This window comes from Nannospalax galili, unplaced genomic scaffold, assembly GCF_000622305.1.
Source record: "Nannospalax galili isolate Female #2095 unplaced genomic scaffold, S.galili_v1.0 scaffold153, whole genome shotgun sequence".
In the NCBI taxonomy this organism is placed as follows: domain Eukaryota; kingdom Metazoa; phylum Chordata; class Mammalia; order Rodentia; family Spalacidae; genus Nannospalax; species Nannospalax galili.
Genome location: NW_008333469.1, coordinates 267,933 through 280,516, shown reverse-complemented (window position 1 = coordinate 280,516; position 12,584 = coordinate 267,933). Strand labels below are relative to the sequence as shown.

The following is a 12,584-nucleotide window of genomic DNA, read 5'->3' as shown; positions in this document are numbered from 1 at the left end:
AAAACTTCAGTTTTGAAAAATGTTTTATTTCAGAATTACATATTTCAAATATCTTCCAAAATACAGTTTCCTAGATCACTACAAAAGAAAGCAAATTCAGTAAGAAATTTAAATCATTAAATATGTTGCACTAGTATATACATACAGAATGCTAAGCAATAATAATTAGCCCTGGAATGCGTACCATCTCCCTTTTCCCTCATTAAAGGCTCAACTAGAACTGTGTATAGGCTATGTACAGAGTTCCATGTATATAAGAGTGCGACGCTCACTGCCTCAGCTTATAGCTGTGGTAGTTTGTCCACTGGGGTGTCAAACTTGAAGTCTGAAGGGAAGAGATCTGGAGCTCGAGGATAGATTAGTCTGTAGGATTGTCTGATTGTAACATCAGCAACACCAGCAATATCTCCAATTTCTAAAAGACAAAAAAAAAATTTAAACTGAATTGCCTTACCTCTTTCCTACTACTGAAGAGAAAAACAAAACCTCAAATTCCACTTTTTAAAATAGATAATGGGACTAAAAATGAACAGGTGGAAAGCAGTAGACGAAGTCAATATGAACACTGATAATGGTAGGTTTCTTTACTTTATTAAAGGATTTCTTAGTTGCCAGACGTGGTGGCACAAGCCTTTAATCCCAACACTTGGGAGGCAGGGCAGGTGGACCTCAGTAAGTTCAAGGTTAACCTTGTCTACATAGTGAGTTCCAGGCCAGTCAGGAAAACATGGTGAGACTCTATCCCCCGACCCCCAACCAAAAAAAAAAAGGTTTCTTAGTAATGCTCAAAGATGCACTATATGCAAAGGAACACAGGCTTGGCACTATGGGTGACAGATATTCTACTGAGTGTATCAGGAGCGGACTGCTACTTTTCCTTTATAAATCTGCCTGAAGCTCACAGAAGAAATCCATGAATAAGTGTTTTAAAGAAATTCACTGTTTCTGTGTTTGAAATTTCTCCTACCAAGTCTCCCCTACAGGCCCTGTAAGAAACAAAAAACCAAAATGTGCTATAATAAGTATTTTATGTATATGAACGTATTGCCTGCATGTATGTAAGTGCATCTGTGTTGTACGATGCCCGAGGAGGTCAGAAGAGGGTGTTATGGACAGTTGTTAGCTGCCATGTGGGCGCTGGGAACTGAACCTGGGTCCTCTGCAAGAGTAGCCAGTGCTCTTAACTGCTGAGCCATCTCACCAGCCCTGTTTTTCACTATTAAAAAACACATACTTGGGCCTTAGAGTGCCTGGATCCAGCCTCCACATGGTATAGATGGAATTCCACTGAAATGGGCAAACAGCCCGTGGAAAACAGATGATGCAGGAACCCGAAAGTTCAGTGCCTTGCCACAGTGGAAGGAAGATCATCCCAAAGTTACCACTCACTCCAAGGCTCAGGGACTTTTGAGGAAGATGTTGGTGGAAAGTATGTAAGAACCAGTGGAAGGGGTGAACCACTATGCCAGTAAGCTATAGGACACCTCCTTCCCACACTCATCAAGGGGTCCAGGGGGCAGGGAGGTACCAGTTACCCTTCCCACCCAATTAGTTGGGCCTTAGGTGCATGTGGGGGAGCGGCTAAGGATATATAAGCCCAGAATGCCATGAGGTACCTCTCTTGCCATTTTGTGTGGCTGTTGGGAAGTCACAGGATCTATATTTGAGTGTGGACTTTCCAGCTCAGGTATAAATGGGGGGTTGCCCACTCCTCTGTAAATAAAACCCTACCCTATGTTCTGTTAGCAAGCCCAATAAACACATTAGAATTTCCAAACAAACAAACAAACAAAAAAACTACATATTGGTGCATATGTATTGAGCTCATATCATCTGAGTATTTTGTACTACTAGAGAATCCTAAAAGAAATATTTATACCCTCCAAAGTCAGTGTCACTATTTCCTGAAAGACTACCATTAGAAGATTTGGTTAATTATTATGAATACTTTATTAAAATGGATTTTAAAACACATTTTTCAATACAAACTGATTCTACATGTTTTTAATTGATTCAAAACAATTTTTACTGATTTTCGGTGTGGATGTCTTTGGCCATCATTGTGCCATTAACTAATTTTAAATTCTCTTACCTTGCTCCATAGCAACACTGATGAATGCAAAACATCTGAAGACCAGGTGCCTAGTGGACAGGACTGGTTTGTCTGTCCTGAGACATGGTCTCCCCATGAAGCTGAGGCTGGCCTCCTACACCTGAGGATCCTCCTGCCTCTGCCTTCCAAGTACTCTGCTAACATACAATACTGCACCCAGTTGAAAAGTTTAAGTTACAAGAAACTCTTCATATTAAATCTAAGTAGAAGAAAGCATCAAAAGAAATGTTTTTACAGTGTTAGATAAAGTTTACAACTAGGAAGGCAAAGACAATCCATCTCTGGATTGCAACCTCTCTGCTTTGTCGGGAGACTTAAACTGTCTTGGGAATTATGAGTGAAGGCCAAAGGGAATGGATGATGCACCTAACTAGCAAGCAGCTGGCTTTCAACCTCATCTGTTAGTTATTCCTTTTATCTCCTCATAGCCTAAGCTGAGTTCAGGTGAAAGGCTGTTCTACCAAGGCATTAAAACATGATTGAACAGGCTAGAGAGATGGCTCAGTGGTTAAGAGCACTGGCTGCTCGTGCAGATCTGTGAAGCATTATCTATACAAGGTTAACTGAGGTGGGAAGAAACAACCAAAATGTGAGCCACATCATTTCATGGGCTGGAATCCCAGACTAAAGAAAAAGATATTCCATGGATTGGGATCTCACAGCCTGCAAAGAAAAAGCAGTCTTCTGTTTTCTGACTGTGGATACAATGTGACCAGCTTCCTCAAACTCCTGGGCCATGCCCTCCCTGATTGATGGATTGTTTCTGGAAATGTGAGCCAAATAGACCCTCCCTTCATTAGCATTCACCAAGCCCTGGGTTTGATCCCCAGCGGGGAATACAGATCATCTTCAGCTACATAGCAAGTTTAAGGCCAGCTGGGATACATGAGACCCCATTTCAAAAAGGCCAACAAACAAACAAAAAACAGTAAGAGGAGGACAGGCCCGTGAGGTAGCACCCTTCCCTGAGGGACTACTGACAGTCAGTCCACTGGGGAAAGGAGTGCCAGCTTCTTCAGTTATGTAACCACTGATAAGTTGCCCAACTCTAGTAAACAGCCTCCCCAAAGGGTACAAGTTAAAACAACTCAAATGGGAAAAGGACATTTGTACACAAGACTATAACTCCAAAGAACCACTTAAAGGCAAATACCATATTTTCCTAAGGTCCTGTGTGTTTTTCAAGATGATGGGAATTGGACCCAAGGACCTGGGGTATGCTAGGCAAGTACTGTATCATTGAGTTACTGAGCTACAATCCCAGTCTATTTCCTTAAGTTTTAATGCTGGGAAAGGAGTTCTTAAGTACGGGTTCTGAATACTTAACCTGCTTCACACTACAACAGAAAGCCAGCACAAACCCACAGCAGCTTCCTACAGGGCAGCCGCTCCCAAGAAGACCTTAAGAGGAGCTTACCCTTCTGCGTTCTTTTCTCTGCTGATGCCTGTGAGGCCATGTAAATAGCAGCTGCAGCCACCGAGATGGGGCTCCTCCCAGGAACCAGGTCCAATTCTACAGCCTTCCGGGCGATATGTGTAGCTGCCATCTGCACTTGCTTAGGAAGACAAAGGTTGGAGCAGAACCTGGACATGAAGTCCCCAGTCGTAATCAAATCCACACTGGTTTCTAAAGCTTTCAAAATAAGCTTAAAACAGCGACCGATTTCTTTCTTCGAAATTCGTGATACAGCACATATTTCTAAGAGAAAAAAAAATCAAATTCATACAAGCCACAGAGTTCATTTTAAAATGCATCCTTTTTGATTATTAAAAAAAAAATTCTAAAAAAAAAAAACATTCTAGGGCTGAAGAGTTGGCCCAGGAGTTAAGAACACTGCTTGCTCTTGCAGAGGACCAGGGTCCAATTCCCAGCACAACCATCTGTAACTCCAGGTCCAGGGGAATCTGACCCTCTCTTCTGACAGCCGTGGGTATTGCACAACATGGGTACACTTACGCACACGCAGGCAATACACTCATACATGTAAAATTAAAAAAAAAAAAAATAACCAAACTAGTTGCAAAAACTTCAATCTTGGCTTAAAGATGAATCCTCTCGGTGATATTTCCGATACAGCTTATTTAAAATTTCCTGGTTAGGGCCGGGCATGCCTTAATCCCAGTATTTGGGGGGCAGAGGGAGGTGGATCTCTGTGAGTTCAAGGCCAGCCTGGTCTACACAGGGAGTTCCAGGTCAGCTGGGGCTACAAGGAGACCCTGTCTCAAAAAAGATCCCCTCCCCGCAAACACACAAAAATCCTGGTTAGGAAGAGCCGGTCTTCCTAAAACAAGAGACTCTAGATAGGCTGACCAGACCTCAGTGAAGGGACGTGCACTGGGTAACATCTGGGGTCACTGACTTGACACACTGGGCCTTAAGATGGATGAAAGAGTATATGGAATCCAGCGGGGGCTATGTGAGGGTGCCGCTGGGGACTGGGGTATACAGATGATTAAGATTGTTTGAGATATCCTGTAGACACAAAAACTCAATAAAAACAGATTAAAATGAAACAAAACATCCTGGTTAAATGCTGACCACACTTTAGATTCAAAAAGTAATCTCTCAAAATACAAACTTCTCTAGCTCTAGTTTATGCAAATAAATTCTTCAACTAGCCAAGAACTTCTTTGCTATTTACATACTCATCTTTGTAAGGAATGTTCCAAGGACATGAAAGAAAATACTCCAGCTGAAGAATGTCTGCGAAGCTACACAGAGTGAGCTGCACATGCAGTCCTGGCAATTACGTGCTACGGCTAAATAAGCTAATGTCAGACTCTGAGTTGCTATAGCAAAAAGGGAGGTGGTGATAACGGCCATCACTTCTTCTGTTTGACAGGAGAAAACATGTAAAAAGTAAATATTCATTGCATGAGTCAATGGGAAGTGTAGTTTTCAAACTGGACTCAGGCACTGAACACCATATGTATTCACCATGTCAACACTGTGACTGGCTGTCATATACTCATGAGTAAACGCAAATGAAAATAGCAGTTATCTCAATGTCTTCGGTTTGTACAAAACTGCAAACACTAGACCTCAAGAAACAAAATTACCCCAACTGGCTAAGACCTGACTCCCTCACATAATTACAGAGACCAGTGCTGGGATCAGAAGCTGTTTTTATCACCGAGTGTACAGCTCTAACTACAAAGCTTCTCTAGCATAAGATGCAGGCCTCAAAGCCCACAGCCAGCCAGTGGAAAGACTGTGCTAGCAATGACTCCACATGACAGAAGAGTTTCTAAAGAACATGGCCAGTAAGGTCACCTTGGGAAATTGTTATCAAAGAACAAAATAGGGCTGGAGAGATGGCTCAGCAGTTAAGAGCACTGGCTGCTCTTGCAGAGGACCCAGATTTGGTTCCCAACACCCACATGGCAGCTAACAATTATCTGTAACTCTAGTTCCAGGGAATCCAATGCTCTCTTCTGACCTCTGTGGGCATGGCACCACACAGGTGCACTTACATGCAGGCAATATAGTCATACATGTAAAACAAAAAGAAAAATAATAAATTAAATATTTTTCAAAGAACAGACTAAAGAGCCCCTGGCAAATGAAGGTCAGGTGGATCACTGAACACCTCAGTGAAGCTGTCACGTGTTGCAACCGAACCCTACCTTTGAATGTCCTCGGAACGCCTTCTTGTCTACAGGCAATATACAGACAGGCAGAAGCTATGGCATCGTTAGCTCTTCCCTTCAGGCTCTTCTGCTCATACACTTGCTTGAATAAATTATTTGTTCGATCCTTCAAAGCAGAGAAACGAAGTTTAATTAACTCTAGGCCATTTAATTACTTGCAATATCAAAATTTTATGTGCTCATTAAATTATGCAAAGTCAACGCCAGAATGGCTTACGGAGGTGGACAGCACTTACAACTATATTCCGAGGAAGGTTGATTCTGTCCGCCATGGTAGTGATTTCCTTGAAAGCATTCATCATTGCCCGATCTGAACTACTCATTGTTCTCCGGTTCTGATACTTAGAATTCCCAAACTCATCAAAACTGGCAGCTCCTGTACCCTATAAAACAAAGTTTATAATCCTACAAAAAACTGTTGGAAGACTCAAATTGACCATTTCTATGAAAATCTAGTTTATGTAATGTGACTCCACATGCCGCAGAAGAGCTTTCAGGGAGGGTTTTTCAAGAGTTTGTTTCATTGACACTTAAGTAATTGAAAACATCATTCAAGAACACAGACTATGAAAACCAAAGTCCAGCTGCATTTATAGATGCTACAAAATGTTAAAAGTTAGAAAACAGACTACAACAGCATATTAAAGATAAATGATCAAGTCACAACTATTCAATAAATGAAAGCCATCCACTGGAGAACCCAATAGTTAATCTAAAATCTCATAGTCATGGTCTAAAAAGGAAAAATCACATGACCTCCAAAGGTACCAAAAAGCTAACTGAACAAAACTCGTATTTCATTTTTAGATAGTAACTCAAAATATTACATTTCTCCTTCTTAGAAAACTTACTCTCCCATGCCCAAAACATGCGTTACTATAATGGAGAACCAGTAACAGGACTATGAAAGTCAAACTCGTGGCAAAAGTTCTACCCACTGCTACCACTTTACAACACTATCCTAGAAAAACCAGTCAGTGTTGTTAACCAAAAGAAAATTTTTTAGTAAAAATTGCAAAGGAGGCCATAAACTACTTGCAGGTACTATGTTTATGTACCTGGAATGCTGAAGAAAGCCACTAAACCATCATGGTATAAATAGTATGAGAATTCTTAAAGCCACAAGGCCAATACTCATCAACAGAAATCAACAGCCTTGATACATACAAAAACTAGTTTTTCAGAAAACAAGAGCAACACCAAAAACACTTTTAAAAACCCATAAATTTAGGTGGGCGTGGTGGTGCATGCCTTTAATCCCAGCACTTGGTAGGCAGAGGCAGGCAGATCTTTGTTAGTTTGAGGCCAGCCTGGTCCACATAGTTCCAGGACAGCTGGGGCTACAGGGAGACCCTGTCTCAAAAAGACCAAAAAAAGAAAAACCCATAAATCTGAGAATAAAGTTAAGAAATATGCAAGATATTCTTCATGAAAACTTTAAAAACATCCTGAAATGGGCATACCGTTGGACATACTGAATGGACCAGAAGATATTCAATAAGTCAATTTTGTAAATAAATCTAAATAAAATCTCAGTGAAAACACCAACACCCCACCTCCAATTTTTTTTGGAGGATGGGGTAAACAAAGCAAAATGATGGTAAACCTTTAAATACAAAAGATTAATGAAGAAAATGTTGAAAAAGCTCAATGAGACAGAACTAGTACTACTGGGTGTTGAGACATGGGACAACATCTAATTAGCTCCATCAAAGCAGGAAAAGATAGAAATTCCAGAAATATTCCCAAATACATACAGAAATTAAGTATGTGATACATGTAGCATTTAAAGTATCTTTTGGAATGGTGGATAACCACACGAAAACAGTCTTCCAGGCAGTGGAGAACTTGCTTGAATGAACTTACAGCAATGGTGACAGCAAGCATAAGACCCATGCAAACTCAAACCAGACAAAAACCCAGCAAAGAACTAGAGAAATGGGTAAGAAGCCCCAACGTTAGCTGAGGAACTATTGACAACTGATCACTACTGGGTGAGGGCCCGTTGCTCTTCTTTAAGGGTGTGATACTAGATAGGCTGACTAGGCACCAATGGATGAACTCACACCTAGGGACATCTGTGTACAGAAACTTGATTTGATAGGCCTTAATGGATACAACAGAATGCATGAAATCCGGTTGCGGGGGGGGGGGCTATAGGAAGGATGCAGATGGGGGAGGGGGTCTAAATACAATTAAGATATACTGCATGAAACGTACAAAAATTTAATAAAAAATATATATTGTAAAAAATAAAGGAGAAGCTCTCTCCAACCCGCAGGCCTTGCTCTCCTAGACTAACCCAGCTCCTCAGTGCAGACCCCAGGAGCCCCTGGGGCCGATTCCCACCCCCATCTTCCTTTGCATCTCTGGGTGGCAGGGCCACTAGCTGCCCTAGACCAGCATCTTTCCTGGGCCCGCTCCCAGGCCAGTCCAATCCCCAAATTCCTGAGCCCAAAATCTTTCCTGGAGGGATCTAGACCTTAGGAGGAAGACTGAGAGCATCTGATCCTCATCTGACTTGGGCCTCTGTGGGAATTCCCGAAGACAAAACCAATCTGGCCACTCCAATATAAAATCAAAAGAGAGAACTGGAAGCTTAGAGGAACCAGCTTTTCATGCCCCAAAAGCAAACCACAAAGACAGATAAAGTTCACAAAAAGAAGCAGACCTAAACTTGAAGGCTTGAGTCTCACACAAGAATCAGGAACTACAAAAGAAATCCACATGTCAAAATCAGACAGAAAAAATAATAACATGTAAAAGCAAAATAACACATCTCCACCAAATGCTAATAGTCCTCTAGAGGAGTAAAATGAGAACCCCCCCTAGAGATAATACAGGACATGGAACTCAAAAGAACAATTATAAACATGATAAAAGAATTCAGTGAATTAACAAAAATATCAAAGAACTGAAGGCAGATAGGGATAAACTTCTGAATGAATTCAGAAAAAGAGTTAGAAATATTGAAGACTACTTAGGCTGAAATGAAGAAGGAAGTGAAACACTCAGTAAGCCAATTAGAAACAACAGGAGAAAGCCTCACCAACAGGATGAATGAAATGGAAAACAGAGTATCAAGACTGGAAGACAAAGTGGACAAACTAGACCACTCAAGCAAAGATTATGAAAAATTTAAGAAATCACAAGAATGGAATATGCAGGAATTGTGAGACACCATAAAAAGAACAAACAATATGGATCATAGGCATACAGGAAGAAGAATCCCAAGATAACAGCAATGGACCAAATCTTCAACAGAATCGTGGAAGAAAAATTTCCAAAATTAAAGAAAGACATGCCCATACAAATACAAGAAGCATATAGAGCACCAAACAGACAGGACCAGAAAAGAAACGCCCCACGGCACATCATAGTAAAAACACTAAATGTGCAAAACAAAGAGACGATACTGAAAGCTGCAAAAGAGACACAAGTCACATATAAAGGAAAACCCATCAGGATTACAGCTGACTTTTCAGTGCAAACTATGAAAGCCAGAAGAGCCTGGACCAAAGTATTCCCAGTTTTAAATGACTAAAGATGCCAACCCAGATTACTATACCCAGCCAAAATGCCTATTATAGTCAAAGGGGAAAGAAAAATCTTCCATGACCTAAATACGCTGAAGGAATTCATGTCCACAAAACCAGCCCTTCAGAGAGTTCCGGAAGCAATACAAAGAGCTGAAGAAAGGAACGACTATACCCAAGGGGTTGCGGAAATAAATTCAATGAAAGTTTAACTGTGAAAAAGTACAGGTATATCAAGAATGTAAACAGAAATAAAAATGACAGGATTTAATACTCATTTTTCATTAATAACTTTAAATATCAATGGACTGAACTCCCCAGTCAAAAGACACAGACTATATGAATGGATTAAGAAACAAAACCCATCTTTCTGTTGTCTGCAAGAAACTCATCTCACTTTCAAGGACAGACACTATCTTAAAGTGAAAGGATAGAAAAAAAATATACCAAGCAAATGGCACTAAGAAAAAAGGAGGCATAGCAATTCTAATATCTGACAAAACAGATTTTAAACTAAAACTCATCAGAAGAGATAAAGAGGGCCACTTCATTCAGATCAAAAGAACAATAAATCAAGACGATATTACAAATGAACAATAAATCAAGAAGATATTACAATCAGGAACATATATTCACCAAACTCTGGTGCACACAACTTCATAAAAAAAAAAAATATAAAAGGACTTTAAGACCCAAATAAATTCCAACTCATTAATAGTAGGGCACTTCAATACCCCACTGTCTCCATTAGATAGGTCAACAGGGCAGAGAGTTAACAGACATCTGAATTAAACAATACCATATATCAAATGGACTTAACAGACATCTACTGAGTATTCCATCCAAGCACCAATGGGCATACTTTGTACTCAGCACCCCATGGAACCTTTTCCAAAATCAACCATATACTGGGGCACAAAACAAACCTCAACAAATACAAAAAGATTGAAATAATTCCATGCATTCTATCAGACCACAATGCAATAAAGCTTACAATCAACACTGGAAGAAGCTCTAATCACCACATGAACACATGGAGATTAAACAACACACTCTTGAATGATGAATGGGTCAAAAGAGAAATTAAGAAAGAAATAAAAGCATTCCTGGAACTAAATGAAAAGGACAATACAACACAACAAAACCTCTGGGACATGCTGAAAGCTGTCCTTAGAGGGAAGTTTATAGCTCTAAGTGCCTACATCAAAAAATCAGAAAGAACACAAATGAATGACAACGTTGCAACTCAAGACACATGAAAAGCAACAGGAAATGAAACCCAAACCCAGCAGACAAGAAGAAATAACAAAAATCAGGGCAAAAATTAATGAAATTGAAACACAGAAAAGAATACAAAGAATCAACATTACCAAGAGCTGGTTCTTTGAAAAGATAAACAAGATTGACAGACCACTAGCCCAGTTAACCAAAAGAAAGAAAGAGCACCTCCAAATTAACAAAATCAGAGATGAAAGGGGAAACATCACAACAGACACCAGAAAGATACAGACCATTATAAGGGAATACTTTAAAAACCTATATGCTACTAAATTTGAAAACCTAAAAGAAATGGACGGATATCTAAAGGCATGGGAACCACCAAAACTAAACCAAGAAGAGATTAACAGCTTAAACAGACCCATAACACAAAAAGAAATTGGAACAGTAATACAAAACCTCCCGACTAAAAATAGTCCAGAACCAGATGGATTTACAGCAGAATTCTATCAGACATTTAAAGAAGATCTACATCCAATACTACTTAATTTACTCAAAAAGATAGAAATGGAGGGAAAACTTCCAAATTTCTTCTATGAAGCCGGCATCACTCTAATACCAGTCAGGTAAAAATACAACCAAAAAAGAAGACCATAGACCCATATCCTTAATGAACATAGATGCAAAAATTCTCAACAAGATATTTGCAAACCACATACAGACACACATCAAAAAGATCATCCACCATGATCAAGTTGGCTTTATCCCAGAGATGCAGGGATGGTTCAATATACATAAGTCAATAAACGTCATAAATCATATAAATGGGCTCAAAGAGAAGAACCACATGGTCATCTCAATATATGGCTTGCAAACCGCATACAGACACACATCAAAAAGATCATCCACCATGATCAATTTGGCTTTATCCCAGAGATGCAGGGATGGTACAATATACGTAAGTCAATAAACATCATAAATCATATAAATGGGCTCAAAGCCAAGAAACACATGGTCATCTCAACTGATAGAGAGGAGGCCTTTGACAAAATTCAACATGCATTTTTTTGTTCAAAGTACCAGAGAGAACTGGACTGGAGGGAACATACCTCAACATACTTAAACCCATATATAACAATCCCACAGCCAACATCCTTCTAAATGGAGCAAAACAGGAAGCATTCCCATTGAAATCAGAACCCACACATGGGTTCCACTATCTCCACTTCTCTTTAACATGGTGCTTGAAACTTGCAAGAACAGTAAGACAAGAGCTTGAAATTAAAGGAGAAATCATTGGAAAGCAAGAGATCCAATTATCCCTTTTTGCAGATGATAGGAGTTTATAACTAAGAGATGCCAAAAATTCAACCAGAAAACTCCTCAAAATTATTAACAAGTTCAGTAAAATGGCAGGTTACAAAATTAAACTACAAAAGTCTGTAGCCTTTATATATACTAAAAACAAGTGATCAGAGAAAGAGTACATGGAAACACTCCCCTTCACAATACCTGAAAAAAAAAAAAATCTTGGAATAAACCTGACCAAAGACATTAAAGAGCTCTACAATGAAAATTTTAAATCTTTAAAGAAAGAGATTGAGGAAGACATCAGAAGATGGAAGGGCCTCCCATGCTCATGGATTGGAAGAATTAATATTGTGAAAATGACCATTCTACCAAAAGTCATTTATAGATTCAGTGCAATGCCAATCAAAATCCCCATGACATTTTTCACAGACTTGGAAAAAAACATCCTAAGATTGATATGGAAGCACGAAAGATCTCAAATAGCCAAAACAACCCTGATCACTAAGATCAATGCCGGGGGGGTTTACTATACCAGATTTTAAGCTGTATTACAGAGCTATAGTCATAAAAACAACATGCTACTGGCACAAAAATAGATCCATAGATCAATGGAACAAAATTGAAGACCCAAATATGAGTAAATGCAATTTCAGCTACCTGATATCTGGCAAAATGGCCAAGAACATTCACTGGAGGTAAGACAGCATGTTCAGCAAATGGTGCTGGCAAAACTGGATCTCCACCTGTAGAAGAAT

General features: G+C 39.7%; 1 protein-coding gene across 1 annotated transcript in view; it reads right to left on the bottom strand.

Annotated features, from left to right (window-relative positions):
- The window catches only part of Gtf2b (general transcription factor IIB), a gene marked incomplete in the record, with an annotated part of 44,216 nt that overhangs the window by 306 nt on the left and 31,326 nt on the right, over positions 1 to 12,584 (bottom strand). The window contains 4 exon segments of the mRNA XM_008828290.3: positions 1 to 415; positions 3,531 to 3,812; positions 5,741 to 5,870; positions 6,001 to 6,147. Of these exon segments, the coding sequence (XP_008826512.1) occupies positions 282 to 415; positions 3,531 to 3,812; positions 5,741 to 5,870; positions 6,001 to 6,147 (693 nt within the window).